The following is an 18,276-nucleotide window of genomic DNA, read 5'->3' as shown; positions in this document are numbered from 1 at the left end:
GGACACCGCTGTGTCTATGTTCCCCGGCCCCCCTCAGCTGGAATTAATCCGTAATTCAAGGGGGTCCCAGGCATCACAGGCTGAGGGCTCTGACTCCGATGACAGTCCCAGTCCGCCTAAGCGAGCTCGCTGGGAGAGACCCTCCACGTCATCACGCGGATCAGGGTCTCAGCGAGAAGGGTCTCTATATGATGACTCAGAGGTGGGTGATCAGGAGTCTTGTCCTGACGCCGCACTCAATTTGGATACGCCAGATGGTGACGCCATGGTAAATGACCTTATAGCGGCCATCAATAGGCTGTTGGATATTTCTCCCCCAGCCCCTTCTGCAGAGGAGGCAGCTGCACAGCAGGAGAAATTCCATTTCCTGTATCCCAAGCGTAAATTGAGTACTTTTCTGGACCACTCTGACTTCAGAGAATCCATCCAGAAACACAATACTTATCCAGACAAGCGTTTTTCTAAACGCCTTAAGGATACACGTTATCCTTTTCCCCCTGACGTGGTCAAACGCTGGACCCAGTGTCCAAAAGTGGACCCTCCAATATCCAGGCTTGCAGCTAGATCCATAGTTGCAGTGGAGGATGGGGCTTCACTTAAAGATGCCAATGACAGACAGATGGACCTTTGGTTGAAATCTGTCTATGAAGCTATCGGCGCGTCGTTTGCTCCAGCATTCGCGGCCGTGTGGGCGCTCCAAGCTATTTCAGCTGGTCTGGCACAGGTGGACTCTATCTTACGTCCAGCAGTGCCGCAAGTGGCGTCCCTAACTACACAAATGTCTGCGTTTGCGACCTACACTATCAATGCGGTACTGGACTCTACGAGCCGTACCTCAATGGCATCCGCCAACTCTGTAGTTTTGCGCAGAGCCTTGTGGTTAAAAGAATGGAAAGCAGATTCTGCTTCTAAAAAATGTTTAACCAGCTTGCCATTATCTGGAGACAGACTGTTTGGTGAGCAATTGGCGGAAATCATTAAACAGTCCAAAGGTAAGGACTCCTCCTTACCCCAGCCCAGATCAAGCAAACCTCCACAGAGGAAGTGGCAGTCAAAGTTTCGGTCCTTTCGAGGCTCGGGCAAGCCCCAATTCTCCTCGTCCAAAGGGACTCAGAAAGAGCAAAGGAGCTCTGATTCCTGGCGGGCTCACTCACGCCCCAAAAAAGCAACCGGAGGTACCGCTTCCAAGGCGGCTGCCTCATGACTTTCGGCCGCCTCCCTCCGCATCCTCGGTCGGTGGCAGGCTCTCCCGCTTTTGCGACATTTGGCTGCCACAGGTCAAAGACCGGTGGGTAACAGACATTTTGTCTCACGGGTACAGGATAGAGTTCAGTTCTCGTCCTCCGCCTCGGTTCTTCAGAACTTCCCCACATCCCGACCGAGCAGATGCCCTTCTGCAGGCGGTGAATTCTCTAAGAGCAGAAGGAGTGGTGGTCCCTGTTCCTCTTCAGGAACGAGGTCAAGGTTTTTACTCCAATCTCTTTGTGGTGCCAAAAAAGGACGGCTCATTCCGTCCTGTTCTGGACCTAAAACTGCTCAACGAGCATGTGAACGCCAGGCGGTTCCGGATGGAATCCCTCCGCTCAGTCATTGCCTCAATGTCTCAAGGAGATTTCCTAGCATCAATAGACATCAAAGATGCTTATCTCCACGTGCCGATTGCTACAGAGCACCAACGCTTTCTACGCTTCGTGATAGGAGACGACCATCTTCAGTTCGTAGCTCTGCCATTTGGTCTGGCGACAGCCCCACGGGTGTTCACCAAGATCATGGCGGCAGTGGTAGCAGTCTTGCACTCTCAGGGACACTCTGTGATCCCTTACTTGGACGATCTATTGGTCAAGGCACCCTCTCAAGAGGCATGCCAACTCAGCTTGACTGTTGCACTGGAGACTCTCCAGACGTTCGGGTGGATCATCAACTTCCCAAAGTCAAATCTGTCACCGACCCAATCACTAACGTATCTTGGCATGGAGTTTCATACTCTCTCAGCGATAGTGAAGCTTCCGCTGGACAAGCAGCGGTCTCTACAGACTGGGGTGCAGGCTCTCCTTCAAAGTCAGTCGCACTCCTTAAGACGCCTCATGCACTTCCTCGGGAAGATGGTGGCGGCAATGGAGGCGGTTCCGTTTGCGCAGTTTCATCTGCGCCCACTTCAATGGGACATTCTCCGCCAATGGGACGGGAAGTCAACATCCCTGGACAGGAAAGTCTCCCTTTCCCAGACGGCCAAGGACTCTCTGCAGTGGTGGCTTCTTCCCACCTCATTATCACAGGGAAGATCCTTCCTACCACCGTCTTGGGCGGTGGTCACGACAGACGCGAGTCTGTCAGGGTGGGGAGCAGTTTTTCTCCACCACAGGGCTCAGGGTACGTGGACTCAGCAGGAGTCCACCCTTCAGATCAATGTTCTGGAAATCAGAGCAGTGTATCTTGCCCTACTAGCCTTCCAGCAGTGGCTGGAAGGAAGGCAGATCCGAATTCAGTCGGACAACTCCACAGCGGTGGCATACATCAACCACCAAGGGGGGACACGCAGTCGGCAAGCCTTCCAGGAAGTCCGGCGGATTCTGATGTGGGTGGAAGCCACGGCCTCCACCATATCCGCAGTTCACATCCCCGGCGTAGAAAACTGGGAAGCAGACTTCCTCAGTCGCCAGGGCATGGACGCAGGGGAATGGTCCCTTCACCCAGACGTGTTTCAGGAAATCTGTCGCCGATGGGGAAGGCCGGACGTCGACCTAATGGCGTCCCGGCACAACAACAAGGTCCCAACCTTCATGGCACGGTCTCGCGATCAAAGAGCGCTGGCGGCAGACGCCCTAGTGCAAGATTGGTCGCAGTTCCGGCTCCCTTATGTGTTTCCACCTCTGGCACTCTTGCCCAGAGTGCTACGCAAGATCAGATCCGATTGCAGCCGCGTCGTACTCGTCGCCCCAGACTGGCCGAGGAGGGCGTGGTATCCGGATCTGTGGCAGCTCACGGTCGGCCAACCGTGGGCACTGCCAGACCGACCAGACTTACTGTCCCAAGGGCCGTTTTTCCATCGGAATTCTGCGGCCCTGAACCTGACTGTGTGGCCATTGAGTCCTGGATCCTAGCGTCTTCAGGATTATCCCAAGGGGTCGTTGCCACCATGAGACAGGCTAGGAAGCCCACGTCCGCTAAGATCTACCACAGAATGTGGAGGATATTCTTATCCTGGTGCTCTGCTCAGGGAGTGTCTCCCTGGCCATTTGCATTGCCTACCTTTCTTTCTTTCCTGCAATCTGGGTTAGAAAAAGGTTTGTCGCTCGGCTCCCTTAAAGGTCAGGTCTCGGCGCTATCTGTCTTTTTTCAGAGGCGTTTGGCACGCCTTCCTAAGGTGCGCACGTTCCTACAGGGGGTTTGCCATATCGTACCCCCGTACAAGCGGCCGTTAGATCCATGGGATCTGAACAGGGTACTAGTTGCCCTCCAGAAGCCGCCCTTCGAGCCTCTGAGGGAGGTTTCACTTTCTAGACTATCACAGAAAGTGGCTTTTCTGGTAGCGATCACATCTCTTCGGAGAGTGTCTGAGCTGGCAGCGCTGTCATCCAAGGCTCCCTTCCTGGTCTTCCACCAGGACAAGGTAGTGCTGCGCCCCATTCAGGAGTTTCTCCCGAAGGTGGTATCCTCTTTTCATCTTAATCAGGATATCTCTTTGCCTTCGTTTTGTCCTCATGCAGTTCATCAGTATGAGAAGGATTTACATTTGTTAGATCTGGTGAGAGTACTCAGAATCTACATTTCCCGCACGGCGCCCTTGCGCCGTTCGGATGCACTCTTTGTCCTTGTCGCTGGTAAGCGCAAAGGGTCGCAGGCTTCTAAGGCCACCCTGGCTCGATGGATCAAAGAACCAATTCTTGAAGCCTACCGTTCTGCTGGGCTTCCGGTTCCATCAGGGCTGAAGGCCCATTCTACTAGAGCCGTGGGTGCGTCCTGGGCATTGCGACACCAGGCTACGGCTCAACAGGTGTGCCAGGCAGCTACCTGGTCGAGTCTGCACACTTTCACCAAACATTATCAGGTGCATACCTATGCTTCGGCGGACGCCAGCCTAGGTAGAAGAGTCCTGCAGGCGGCAGTTGCCTCCCTATAGGGGAGGGCTGTCTTGCAGCTCTAACATGAGGTATTCTTTACCCACCCAGGGACAGCTTTTGGACGTCCCAATCGTCTGGGTCTCCCAATGGAGCGCCGAAGAAGAAGGGAATTTTGTTACTTACCGTAAATTCCTTTTCTTCTAGCTCCTATTGGGAGACCCAGCACCCGCCCTGTTGTCCTTCGGGATTTTTGGTTGTTTTTCGGGTACACATGTTGTTCATGTTGAACGGTTTTCAGTTCTCCGACGTTACTTCGGAGTGAATTTGTTTAAACCAGTTATTGGCTTTCCTCCTTCTTGCTTTTGCACTAAAACTGGTGAGCCAGTGATCCCACTGGGGGTGTATAGCCAGAAGGGGAGGGGCCTTACACTTTTTAGTGTAATTGCTTTGTGTGGCCTCCGGAGGCAGTGCTATACACCCAATCGTCTGGGTCTCCCAATAGGAGCTAGAAGAAAAGGAATTTACGGTAAGTAACAAAATTCCCTTCTTTATTTATTTATTTTAATAATAATGGAATACTTGACACATTTTATTAATAAGCATTTATGGTAAAGACAAAAAAAAAAAATGTATAGATATATATTTGAAAAAAAAAAAAAATATATAGACATATATTTATTTTAATTGACATGGGGGGGTCATGTAGGTCAAACCATTGTAGATTCTCATCTGAGGAAGTTTGGTGGATTTATACGAAGGACACTCCGATCATACTCTGATCAGTGTCTGTTTAGTGTGATCTGATTCTCCTGGATGTGGTGAATAGGAGAACACTGTGAGGAGAAGATGGAGAATATAATCTCACCATCTTTTCCATTGTATCCACAGAAATTGGACTGCACTCTGCTGTCACCCGAGTGCAGTCTGTTGGTTTACACACACACACAGACTTGAGTGGCCAAGCCTCGTCCGATGAGAGGTGCCGATGACATTATGAAGCATTCCCCAACCCTCATTCCTTGTTGACTTTGATAAAGGGGTCTCCAGTGCCACTCACTTAAGTGCTCATGCTCTCTACACTTCTCCTGTCCAGAACACCCACCTACAGCCGCCATAAAGTGTTATTCTGCTTCCAGACTCTTCAAAATGTTCTCACTGAAATCTGTTCCCCATTACTTTCTTTATCGTTCCTATGGGAGACCCAGACCTTGGGTGTTTGTGTGTCCTCCGGAGGCAGAAGCTAAAGTACTACACTTAAAAGTGTAGCTCCTCCCTCTGAGTTTATACACCCCCTGGAGAACCAGATCTAGCCAGTTTATCGCTTTGTGTCAGGAGGCATACATCCACACATGCATTCTCATCTGATTTTTGGAAAGAGTTTGAAGAAAAGCGGGTCCAAGTCTGGACTCCCGGCATGTCCCTACTCACCCCACTGTGTCGGCGGTGTTGTTAAGGTTGATTTCCAAGGCTGGAGCCTTACATGCCGTGCTCTTTCACCATCCCTCCTGGGCTCTGGCTTGAAGTCGGAGCCAGCACGGTCTCCATGCCTGGCAGGAGTCCGGTCTCCATCCACAGCCCCTTGAGGATCCTGTTGGACTGGAGCACTCATCCCCAGGGACCTGGCCCTGCGTCTCAGCAGCTAAGTACCTGAGACGTTTATGTGTTGGGGGTCCCGGTTCTTTATTGTATGGGGAGAGTATGCTGTATATGATTATTTTGCCTTTTCCGGCGGGTTCTCTAGCTTTTGCCTTAGAACCGCGCCGATGGTGCCTGCTTGTCGGCCTCGCCGCTTAAATTTAGGCCCCGGCTTCGCCGGAGGCCTAGTTTCGTTTTCCTGCCCTCGCATGTCACTCATGCAGAGGGACAGGCTCGGCTCCTCCCGGCGGCCGTTCTACACAGGGGAGGGACACTCCCCACTGCTGCGGCGTCACTCCTCCCCTGCAGGTCTCTCTAGCCCTCCAGTTCCCGCTCTCCTATAGGAACGCCCCCTAGTCCCGCCCCCTCTCCTCGCTCCGGCGGCCATTTCTCACGCAGAGTTCACTCTGCTCTGGGACATTCTGCACTCTGCATCTCTGCTGAGGTGCTGTGCACTGGGGGACCGGGCTTCGGGATCTGGAGGGCACACAACACCGCGCCCAGCGGTCTGGTAAGCCACAGCCAGTCTCCGGTTGTGGACCGCTGTGTATTCTCCCTGGGGTTCGTTCTCTGCAAAGCCCCCACTCCAGCAGCATGTCTCACACAAGGAGCAAGGCTCCAAAGCTTTATTCAGTATGCACTGCATGTAAGCTCCTGCTGCCTGAGCCGAGCACTTATCCTTACTGTGATGGTTGCTCTAACTTGGCGGTGCCACAGCCTGGAGTCTCACCCCCGGTGGTCTCTCAGGCTGCTGCTGCACCTGTGGCTGAACCCCCGGCCTGGGTAGAGTCCTTTTCTAGGTCCATATCCCAGTCATTTGCTGAGTCCATGGGACTTTTGTCCAGGACTTTGATGAATATGCATCAGCCCTCCTCACAGGGTGCCTCTAATACCCTTGACAGAGGATTCCTATCCTCTGACCTCCGTCCATCAGAGCTCACAGAGGATTCACCATCAGGTCCCAGACCCCGTCCTTCTGAGAGAAGACGCAGGGTTTCCTCCCCCTCTTCATCCCATGGCTCTGTCTCAAGAGCTGACTCGCAAGATGAGGAGGATGCCCTCACGGGGGGCTCGGAGGCTATGTATCCCATCGATTTCTCTGAGGGTGACTCAGATCTTAGTGACTTGATTGCTTCTATTAATTCTGTGCTGGATCTCAATCCGCCAGTATCAGAGGAGCAACCCTCTTTGGCAGAAAAACATCAGTTTACCTCGCCTAAGAGAGTGAAGAGTGTGTTCTTTAACCACTCCAGTTTTCAGACCGCTGTGACCAAGCCCAGGGCCTGCCCTGACAAACGCTTTCCAAAGTGTGGTTCTGATGATCGGTTTCCATTTCCACCTGAGGTGGTCAAGGAGTGGTCTCACTCCCCAAAGGTAGATCCTCCGGTGTCTAGGCTCTCAGCCCGGACCGTTGTGTCGGTGGCTGACTGCACCTCACTTTAGGATTCCACTGACCGTCAGATTGACGTTTTGGCCAAATCTGTGTATGAAGCTGCGGGGGCCGCGTTTTCCCCGACTTTTGCAGCAGTGTGGGCTCTCAAAGCCATCTCTGCTTCTCTGGAGGAGATGCATTCCCTCACCAAGGAATCTATGCCTGAGATGGTTACCTTAACCTCTCAGGCTTCAGCTTTTTCATCTTATGCCATGTCTGCAATGCTAGAGGCTGCTCACCGCACTGCGGTGGCTTCAGCTAATTCTCTTGTTATCCGCAGGATTTTGTGGCTTCGAGAGTGGAAGGCAGATTCTTCTTCCAAGAAGTACCTTGCTGGGCTCCCTTTTGCTGGTTCACGGCTGTTTGGTGAACAACTGGATGAAATCATTAAGGAAGCTACTGGCGGGAAGAGTACTTCCATGCCACAAACCAAGACCAGGAAACCCGCCCAGGGTAGAAATCAATCAAAGTTTCGTTCCTTTCGTTCCTCCAACTGGTCATCCTCTAAGCCTTCCGCCTCATCCGCTAACTCTGCTAAGGATCAGAAATCCAACTGGCGCACAAAAGCGCGTCCGCAGGAGGTTCTGCCACTAAGGCAGCCTCCTCATGACTCTCGGCCCGCTCCAGCCACGTCCTCAGTCGGTGGCAGGCTCTCCCACTTTGGCGACGCTTGGTTAAAGCAAGTCTCCGATCAGTGGGTGAGAGACATCATATCTCACGGCTACAGGATAGAATTCTCTTCCAGCCCGCCAAACAGATTTTTTTCTCTCAACTCCCCCCTGCTCCAAGGCCGCCTCCTTCTCACAGGCCGTGGCATCCTTGCAGGCCAACGGAGAAATTGTACCAGTTCCTGCTCGAGAACGGTTCAGAGGTTTTTACTCAAACCTCTTCCTAGTTCCAAAAAAGGACGGTACCTTCCGGCCCATCCTGGATCTCAAGCTTCTCAACAAGCATGTCCGGGTGCGGCATTTTCGCATGGAGTCGCTGCGATCAGTCATTGCCTCTATGACCCAAGGGGATTTCCTGGCGTCCTTCGACATCAGAGATGCCTATCTACATGTGCCAATCGCAGTGTCACACCAGCGTTGGTTACGTTTTGCGATAGGAGAGGATCATTTCCAATTCGTGGCTCTCCCCTTCGAGTTAGCCATGGCCCCTCAGGTATTCACCAAGGTCATGGCGGCAGTGATTGCGGTCCTGCACCTCCAGGGGTTGGCAGTGCTTCCTTATCTGGACGACCTACTGGTCAAGGCTCCATCCAGCGCAGACTGTCAGCGGAGTGTCTCGCTCACTCTCGCCCAATTCGGGTGGCTTGTCAATCTTCCCAAGTCCACCCTGACTCCGACCCAGAGTCTCACGTACCTAGGGATGCAGTTCGAGACTTTGCCGGCACTTGTGAAGTTGCCCTTAGTCAAACAGCAGTCTCTCCAGCTAGCGGTGCGCTCTCTGCTGCGGCCCCGCCGTTATACCCTCAGGCGCCTGATGCAGGTGCTGGGTCAAATGGTGGCGTCCATGGAGGCGGTTCCCTTTGCCCAGTTCCATCTGCGCCCCCTGCAGCTGGACATTCTCCGCTGTTGGGGCAAGCGGCTTTCCTTCTTACACAGGTTAGTGGCTCTGTCGCCACGGACCAGGAGCTCTCTTCAGTGGTGGCTTCGACCCCTCTCCCTGTCCCAAGGGCGCTCCTTTCTGACTCCGTCCTGGGTTATTCTCACCACGGATGCCAGCCTATCCGGCTGGGGAGCGGTATATCTCCACCACAGAGCACAGGGCACTTGGACTCCGTCCGAGTCAGCCCTTTCAATCAATGTGCTGGAAACCAGAGCCGTGTTTCTAGCTCTCCTAGCCTTTCACCACCTGTTGGCGGGCAGGCACATTCGTGTCCAGTCAGACAACGCGACAGCGGTTGCCTACATCAATCACCAAGGCGGGACAGGCAGCCGCCTGGCAATGTTGGAGGTCCAACGCATTCTTCAATGGGCGGATGACTCCAAGTCCACCATATCCGCAGTCCACATCCCAGGCGTAGAAAACTGGGAGGCAGATTATCTCAGCCGTCAATCCGTGGACGGTGGCGAGTGGTCCCTGCACCCGGCAGTGTTTCAGTCAATCTGCCGCAAGTGGGGCACTCCGGACGTGGACCTAATGGCATCCCGTCTCAACAACAAGGTTCCGGTTTACGTGGCTCGCTCACACGATCCTCAGGCCTTCGCCGCGGACGCTCTGGTTCAGGATTGGTCCCAGTTTCGTCTGTCCTACGTGTTTCCCCCTCTAGCTCTCTTGCCCAGAGTCCTGCGCAAGATCAGAATGGAGGGCCGTCGAGTCATCCTCATTGCACCGCACTGGCCCAGGCGAGCTTGGTATCTGGACCTGCTCCAACTGTCCGTAGAGATGCCGTGGCATCTTCCGGATCGTCCAGACCTACTCTCGCAAGGTCCGTTTTTCCGCCCGAATTCTGCGGCACTCAATTTGACGGCATGGCTCTTGAGACCTGGATTTTGACGGCTTCTGGTATTCCTCCTGAAGTCATCTCCACTATGACTCGGGCCCGTAAGTCTTCCTCCGCTAAGATCTATCACAGGACTTGGAAAATTTTCCTGTCCTGGTGTCGCTCTTCCGGCCATCCTCCTTGGCCATTCTCATTGCCGACCCTTCTGTCTTTTTTACAGTCCGGTCTGCAGCTAGGACTGTCCCTCAACTCTCTCAAGGGACAAGTCTCAGCTCTGTCAGTGCTGTTCCAGCGGCGTATCGCCCGGCTGGCTCAGGTCCGCACCTTCATGCAAGGCGCGTCTCACATCATTCCGCCTTATCGGCGGCCCTTGGATCCCTGGGACCTTAACTTGGTCCTCACGGTATTGCAGAAACCCCCTTTTGAGCCCCTTAGGGAGGTTTCTTTGTATCGTCTTTCTCAAAGGGTGGCCTTTCTAGTTGCCATAACTTCTCTCAGGAGAGTCTCTGATTTGGCTGCGCTCTCCTCGGAGTCACCTTTTTTTGTTTTTCACCAAGACAAGGTAGTTCTCCGTCTGACTCCGGACTTTCTTCCTACGGTGGTCTCTCCCTTCCACCTTAACCAGGACATTTCCTTGCCTTCCTTCTGTCCGGCCCCTGTTCATCGCTTTGAGAAAGCGCTGCATTCTCTGGATCTGGTGCGTGCTCTCCGGATTTATGTCTCGCACCGCTGCGCTTAGGCGGTGCACCTCTCAAGCTTTTCAAAGCACACTCGACCAGAGCTGTCGGTGCCTCTTGGGCTTTTAGGCACCAGGCTACGGCTCAACAAGTCTGTCAGGCTGCCACTTGGACTAGCCTGCATACCTTTTCGAAGCACTACCAAGTGCATGCTCATGCTTCGGCAGATGCGAGCTTGGGCAGACGCATCCTTCAGGCGGCTGTCGCCCACTTGTGAAGTTAGGCTCCGCCTACTTAGTTTTTTTTGTTTATTCCCACCCAGGGACAGCTTTGGAACGTCCCGTGGTCTGGGTCTCCCATAGGAACGATAAAGAAAAAGAGAATTTTGTTTACTTACCGTAAATTCTTTTTCTCATAGTTCCGTATTGGGAGACCCAGCTCCCTCCCTGTTGCCTGTTGGCAATTTTCTTGTTCCGTGTGTTATCACCGGCTGTTGTCGTGGACAGAGTCTCCGGTTGTTCCGGTTCTTGCTCGGTTCTACTTGTGGGTGGCTATTCTCCTTCAGCTTTTGCACTAAACTGGCTAGATCTGGTTCTCCAGGGGGTGTATAAGCTCAGAGGGAGGAGCTACACTTTTAAGTGTAGTACTTTGTGTGTCCTCCGGAGGCAGAAGCTAAACACCCATGGTCTGGGTCTCCCAATACAGAACTATAAGAAAAAGAATTTACGGTAAGTAAACAAAATTCTCTTTTTTTGGGTAGTGCTTCACAATGCTTTGCTGTGTACGGCCAAAGCGCACAGCTAAAAGTTTTCAATCAAGGCTTGGTGCGCTGTTGTGCCCATGGGTGGGCCTATATTCTGTGTACCTGTGACAGGCGCATTGTGGCACTCCACTCTTGCAGGCAGTAGGGATGGAGGGCTTTTATTTCTTCCCCCTTCTATGTTACATCCACTGCATTGTGACCCCCCCCCCCCCCCCCCCGGTAGGATACAATATGGGTGCTGAGATATCGGGGTATCTGCACGTGGTATACACTTTTTTACAATAAAAATCTAGATTGAATCCCATCAGAGGAGACTTTCCTAAAGGGAGAGTGTCTTGTTTTTCCTCTGACAGGTTCCAATCTTGATTTTGGCTGATGGCTCAGATCCGGTATATAAGGCCCCCTTACTGTGAGCAGCTCCATTACTTTCCAGTCTGCAGTAGGCTCATGATGCCATTAAGTATTCCGGTCCTATTTTTGTATTTCTTGCAGATAATAAAATAATGAACAATCAAGATGCCATAGAAAAAGCAGTCAATAGAGGCCAGTGTCTATATAAGATATCAAGTTACACCAGCTACCCCATGCATGACTTTTACAGGTAACATTTCATTGTTTTGATCTGATGGGATCCTGGCTAACCGATTTACATTGCAGATTCCCGTTTCTCTCAGCTGGAATTCTGTGCTACGTCCTGGAATCATTCCTGCCATTGAGGTGTATTCTGCTCCCCTTACTCACGGACTTGGCCTTTGATAGTAGACTATTCTTCGGTGTAAGGATAATTCACATTATCTGTTACCTAAAAATGCAGAAGCTTTCCATCCCAGCAGCCCTTAACACTGGTCCACAAACGTGAACATAGAAAACAAAAAATAACACCTCTTAGTTGATCCCAAAAAAATCAGAAAAAAAGGCAGCCATACTTGCCAATACCTGGTCACAATACTAATGTACTGCAGGGCGCAGCGGCCCCCATGATAAAAGGTGGAGGTTCATGGGTGCAAAATACTGCTGACCAACCACTGCCATCTATACGGGGTGGTTGCTTAGTATTATAGATGCACATGGATAAGGCTCGTCTCATAGATACGTGTGGTGCACCATGCTGGCTTACAGCACGATGTGCGGACACCCCACAAGGACAGACATCCCAATTCTGCAGGACCTGGCCACATCCTACAAAGATGTAAGAAATACACAAGGTATTAGATGATATTTTTGCAAAAATACACAAGTTCACACCCTGCGTTAAGGAGCTGCCTCCACCTTTTATCGTGGGGGCTGCTGCACCCTGCAGTAGATTGGTATTGTGACCAGGTATTGGTACGCTAATAGCCTCTTCAGACAGGAAGACGACTTGAACTCTAGCGCCACCTGTAGGAGGCAGAAATCCCAGACATCAGTATGGACCCTTTAACAAGCCTTGCTATGTGACTTAAGATATTGACTTTCAGGACAACTACTTCCAAGTCATATGACAAAGCTTGTTAAAAGGTCGATATTTGACTTTGGGATTGCTGCCTCCTATAGGTGGCGCTAGCATTCCTGTCCTCTTACTCCCTGAAGTGGCTATTTTGAATATTTAAAAGGGAATCTGTCACCAGGTTTTTGCTCCCCATCTGAGAGCAGCATAATGTAGAGACAGACCCTGATTCCAGCGATGTTACTTACTGAGCTGCTTATTGTAGTTTTGAAAAAAAAAAAAGTTTAATCAGCAGTAATTATTACAGGACTACCTGGCGTGCTGCCAGGTAGTCCAGCATATTCAAGATCTCTGTATAACTGCAAGAGCTGCAGCAGAGAAAACATTGTCTTTATCAAAATTATATTTTCGCTGCTGCAGCTCTCGCAGTTATACAGAGATCTTGAATATGCTGGACTACCTGCAGCACGCCAGGTAGTCCTGTAATAATCTATAGCTGATTAAACAGTTGTTTTGTTCAAAACTACACTAAGCAGCTCAGTAAGTGACATCACTGGAATCAGGATCTCTTGCCCCTACATTATGCTGCTTTCAGATTAGGTGCAAGAAACAGGTGACAGATTCCCTTTAATTACACAGAGGAGCTTTGCATGGCATAGCAGTCTCCTTATGCTGGTTTGGCACTCTCCACAAGGAGAAATGTTTTGTGTTATTCCCTAGCTATTGTAAGTATGGCTGCGGTTTTTTTTTCTCCTTCTTCCTGTGATTTTGGATTTTATGTGCTTTTCAGGGAATTTACTCATATTTTAGAGGAGAGGGTGTGTTTGAATAATGGAAGTTTACAGGAAATTCTTCAGGATGTATGGGGATGTTATAAAATCCTGGGGTTGCCTTAAGTCTAGTCAGCAAGATAAAGGCAATCAGAAAATGACTTCTTAAAATTTTTGGTATCCCACCCCCCTATTAACAGTAAATAGATATTTTGAAGTTACGATCTTGGCTAAAATATCCACAGTGACCAGTGTGAATACTTCATTTTAATTCTAGAAAATCCACTTGAACATTAGCCTCAATGAACACTCTCCCTATTGAAGCATCTAATGAGCGTGTGCAAAGGTCACTGTGAATGGGGCGAGCAGGAGCAGCTGTGACTTCAGCTATTGTGATTGGTGGATTCCTTTTATCAGTTGTGAATTGAGGTGTTACCGATCATCGTAATTCTGCCGAGCTAAGGAGCCTGCTGAAAACTACTCCTGAAAATTCAAATCAAAAGAAAAAACCACTGTGAAAAAAATGCAACATTACCAATTTGTCACATGCTTTTTGCTACCCACATATGAGGGTAGTATGATATAGAAGGAGAGACTCAGATTTCAGGCATGTCACTTACTTTACTGGGTGCTGCAGTTTTGATAGCTGTAGCTTGACCAGTTCTCTGAATGCTAATCAGTATCACCCCCACCCATACCAATGAGTGGCAGTTTTCTGCCTATGCACAGCAATCAGTAGTGGGGTTATACAGAACTCATGAATATGGACGATTACATGATAGGTCTTTATTGATACTTGGCTGCTTGCTGCAGTTTTCATAAGTAACACATTGCTGGAATCAAGGTCTATGTCTACATTTTGCTGCTCTCGGATTGCTTTCAAGCTCTAGAAGAAATCATCATTAAACACTGTAGGAATAATTCCCTGGCACCCAAACAGTACCTTTTTACCTGCTGGTCTTAAAGGGGGTTTCCCCACAAGATTGCAAATTAGTCTTTCTCTGAGGTAAAACATTGCTTGAAAACAGGCAGGAAAAATGTTTTACCTCACAAAATGTTCTATGATCTTGTTCTGTAATGTGTGTATTCTCTTTTGCGTCCTCCTTGGAGGTGTGGTACAGTCATTACAAGGGACATAGACACATTTGAGATTCTCAGTTTTTTGTTACATCCAATTGTGGAACTGATTATTCCAAGATCTATAATTAAAGGGAACCTGTTACCAGGTTTTTGCCTTCTAAATGAAAACTAACACCTTAAGCATCGCTTGTGCTGCACGTTACCCCCTGACTTCCCCTGTAGACACCAAAAATACTTTATAAAATAAGGCGTCCTAATCTGTGCCTCCTGTGCGGATTGATGTGGATGATGCCTCGGACGCCATCCACGTAGGTGGTTAAAATTTTCCATATTCCTGACTCTGGTAGAGCTGAAACCATAGGCGCGAACCGGTGAGTTCTATGCGCATTTGTAAGATTTTGCCTACCGATACGGATGATGTTACCCGCTTCATCCACATAGCCGGACAAAATCCGAGAACTTGCTAGTCCTCTGTTTTTGGCTCTCTGCTTGCGCGAGTTGGGAATATGGAGATATTGCCCGCTTGCGTGGATGGCGTCAAGGCATCATCCACGTCAATCAGCACAGGAGGGTGAAAGGAGGAAGGCACAGATTAGGACGCCTATCGGACCAGACAATTTATAAAATCACCCACCCTGTATGTAAGCCTGGACTCAGACGAGCGTATGGCATTTAATGCAATATGCTAATGACTCCCGACTCAGGCTCTGCTGTGAGCGTGAGCCGATGCGACTGTGACCCGATCCTGCAATCAGGTCACAGCTATGAAGCTGAGGACAGGTGCTGCGGAGGAGAGGGAGGGGTTAATTCCCCCCCTGCCCCCTCCATTGTCGCCTGTTCGTATATTGCACTGCACTGGGATAACATCCAAGTGCAGTTCGATGTATCTCTCGCACCCATTCACTTGAATGGGTGTGAGATATGGCTCTAGCAGAAAATCGCAGCATGCTGCTGCTTTTGTTGCATACAGAATCCTGGATGTGAGATAAGCTGACCAACCTTGGCTCGCCCTCCTTGACTAACATAGGTCTGAGCGCAATGCGAGATTTTCTCGCATTGCACTCGTCCGATTTTCACGCTTGTGAGAGTGCACCCTAAAAGGTATTTTGGGGTTTAGGGTCTACAGAATAGAGGGGCTAAGGGGGTCACGTGCTTTTTCATGGAATGCAGCACAGGTGCTAGATTTACAGGGCCAAAATCTGGTGACAGGTTCCCTTTAAATTAACCTTTGTTCTTTGGGAAAACCCCTTAAAATTGTGCAGGACAAGGCTGAAGCGCTGTTATTGGGACATTAGAATCTTTGAAAATGGCTGAATGTGACACATGGCAAATTATCAGGCTTGTGCAGCGTCCCATCTCTACCTTCTGGTTGAGCATAATGGTACTGAAGGCTGCTACGGTGTCCTAGCAGGGGCATATTTAAAAGATTTTTTACAACCAGTTGTGGAAATTAATATTATTCTTCAAAGATCTATTGATTTTAAAATGGCAGGGGGCAAGCCACATTTGTTTTTAATCCTGATATGCCTTTCTTAGTAAAGCGTTCTGGTCATTCTGGTTCAGTTTGAAGTAAGGAAGCACCTGTAAAATATGAAGATAAAACCTCTTGAATTTTCTCCCATAGATGTCACACCTGTAACACCACAGACCGCAACGCCATCTGTGTGAACTGCATTAAGAAATGTCACCAAGGCCATGACGTAGAGTTTATTAGACACGATAGGTAAGTGTGCATTGCCCCTCTATCATAGCTGGTATGTGTCGTGCAGCCTATTTTTTCATTATTCCATATTTTTCTTCCTCCAGGTTCTTCTGTGACTGTGGTGCCGGAACGCTGTCTAATCCTTGCACATTAGCCGGAGAGCCCACACACGACACAGATACATTATATGACTCTGCTCCTCCTATAGAATCTAATACTTTGCAACACAACTGAACTTAAGAAGGGGAAGTCCTGCCATTCTAACAGAACTGTTTAAAGATTTTTTTTTTTTGGGAAAAAAAAGCTAAATAAAAAAAATTGTGCCCATTTCTGGAAAACAGAATATTTCAACCTGCCAAAAAAAAAAAAGGATGTTGAGCTGGAGCTGGACGAGGCAATCTGTTGACTCAGGATCTAAGGAAGAATTGGGCATTTTTTTTTTTTTAAGCATTACTCAAAAAGACTTTTCAGAAGGACAGAAGTGAAGAGAAAAGAAGCTACTGTTTTGTATAGAGGCCACCTCCTGCGGGTGTTTTTACTCATGCGGGCAAGCCTAAAGTGCAGTAGTCCTATTCTGTAGACAGGCAGCAGTCGTTGCTGCTGCCGTACACACGGACATGGGTACCAATTGCTTTTTGTAACATGGTAAAATGTGAGCTAGCACTTCTGCATTTCTTTTGGAATTTTTTTTTTTTAACACGTATTCAGATTGAGACATTTTAATGCTTTAATCTCATGTAGTTTTTTTATTTTAATTTCAAGCAAAAATTTATCGTACTTGAAAAGTGTCCTGTTTTTGTTAGCCCACCATAGCATTGCTGTAAACTGTACTCATGTCCCAGTATCTATGTTCTTTCTATGAAAGAGGAAAACACTAATCTTAATCCAGCAATTTTTCTGGTATCCTTTTGGAAAAGTTAGAATGTCTCCTTTCCTCTCGTATCTTCCCCTGCAACAATTTCCATGTCCATCTCTTCCCCCTCCCCTCCAGAAGAGGACATTTGTGCGAGGAGTCTCTGAAGCTCCACGTTTAGGCTTCTATCACTCCCTCCCCGGGAAGTGGCGGGTGTTGACTTTGGTTTAAAGTTTACTGTAGTCTCCTCCGAGCGCTCCTGTACGTTACTGTTCATTTTTTGTTTGAACAGCCTGGAACTTGTACACTGCTGGAAATTGACAGATTTCCTGCTTTATGAAGCTGAGACAAGCATATATAAAGTTTCATAGCTTTTTTTTTTTAATTTCTCTCCCCCATTTATATGTATTGGTGACAGTGGGTAATCAAACAGCCTGAAAGTGTATGCATGTACCATAACATCTAGACTTAATATATTGTGGAGTATTCAATAACCATTATGTAGAGGGTAGGTATGAATTAAAAAAAAAAAGGGGGTTTAATTTCCTAGGAAAGAAAATGGAAATATGGTCATTTTTAAAAAATAAAGTTTATTAGATCATAACGTGTGAAAACCAGCCTTGTGAATAAACACCAAAAACCACCATTGTACTTTTTATTTTTACAAGTTATCACCCCATCATGGCCAGGAGTTTGTTGATCGCTTGGCTATTCAATGTGTTTCTTTCCATTAAACTGTAGAGCTCCCTGGAAGAAGAAGAAAAATCAGTGTCTTGTGGCATTCTTACACGGGGTGCAGGCTTTATAACAGGACTTTTCATTTGTCATAGCATCAAATAAATGTTAACCAATTACTAGTCACATTAAAGTTTTATTTTTCTTAGACCAATTTTTGGTGTATGCAACAATCTTGTAGAGACTGGTTAAAAAAAATTGTCCTTAGAAGAAATGCGGTTACATGTATTTATTTTAAGCAGGTTTTTATCAAAAACTGGAAATCTTGCAATTTTAACACTGGTCCCTTGGTTAAAAAGAAAAAACATGTACATTAGTAGCAATGAACAGACTCCACTCCTTTTGTATTGAAGCATCTAATGCGTATGTGCAAAGGTGACTGGTGGAGTTGAGCGGGTACCTAACTATTCCTACTCGCTAGACTCCTAACGAGTACGGTCTAATACGTATTTATTCCAAATAGTGTGGTCAATGGGGAATACTCGCACTGTAAAGTGAACAGAGGAAAAAATGTCCAGCTCACCACTTAAGGAGACCATGCTGGGACGGTGCACAGATTGAGAGGCAAATCCACAGCGAGGCAACAAGGGAAAAATCCAGCATCCTGTTGATTCATGTTAAGAAACACTCCATCAGGTAACATGATCATGTAGCAAGATGACACGTTTCAGACGCCTTGCGTCCTCAGTCAATGTA

General features: G+C 48.7%; 2 protein-coding genes across 4 annotated transcripts in view; one reads left to right on the top strand and one right to left on the bottom strand.

The window, feature by feature from the left end:
- The window catches only part of FBXO11 (F-box protein 11), a 233,140-nt gene extending 215,463 nt beyond the window's left edge, over positions 1-17,677 (top strand). Inside the window, exons 21-23 of one of the 2 annotated variants that reach the window (XM_075339211.1) lie at positions 11,507-11,615; positions 15,915-16,013; positions 16,097-17,677. In XM_075339211.1, the coding sequence (XP_075195326.1) occupies positions 11,507-11,615; positions 15,915-16,013; positions 16,097-16,226 (338 nt within the window). In that variant the 3' untranslated portion in view covers positions 16,227-17,677. The remainder of the gene's footprint in view (positions 1-11,506; positions 11,616-15,914; positions 16,014-16,096) is intronic. The other variant, XR_012751579.1, reaches the window with a different exon arrangement.
- Positions 17,416-18,276, bottom strand: part of MSH6 (mutS homolog 6) — a 132,632-nt gene continuing 131,771 nt past the window's right edge. For both annotated transcript variants that reach the window (XM_075339209.1, XM_075339210.1), the window contains one exon: positions 17,416-17,592. In XM_075339209.1, coding sequence (XP_075195324.1) covers positions 17,517-17,592 — 76 coding nt within the window. In that variant the 3' untranslated portion in view covers positions 17,416-17,516. The remainder of the gene's footprint in view (positions 17,593-18,276) is intronic.

This window comes from Anomaloglossus baeobatrachus, chromosome 3 (genome assembly GCF_048569485.1).
Source record: "Anomaloglossus baeobatrachus isolate aAnoBae1 chromosome 3, aAnoBae1.hap1, whole genome shotgun sequence".
Lineage (NCBI taxonomy): Eukaryota > Metazoa > Chordata > Amphibia > Anura > Aromobatidae > Anomaloglossus > Anomaloglossus baeobatrachus.
The sequence above is the reverse complement of the archived record's forward strand: the minus strand, read 5'-3'. Positions and strand labels throughout refer to the sequence as shown.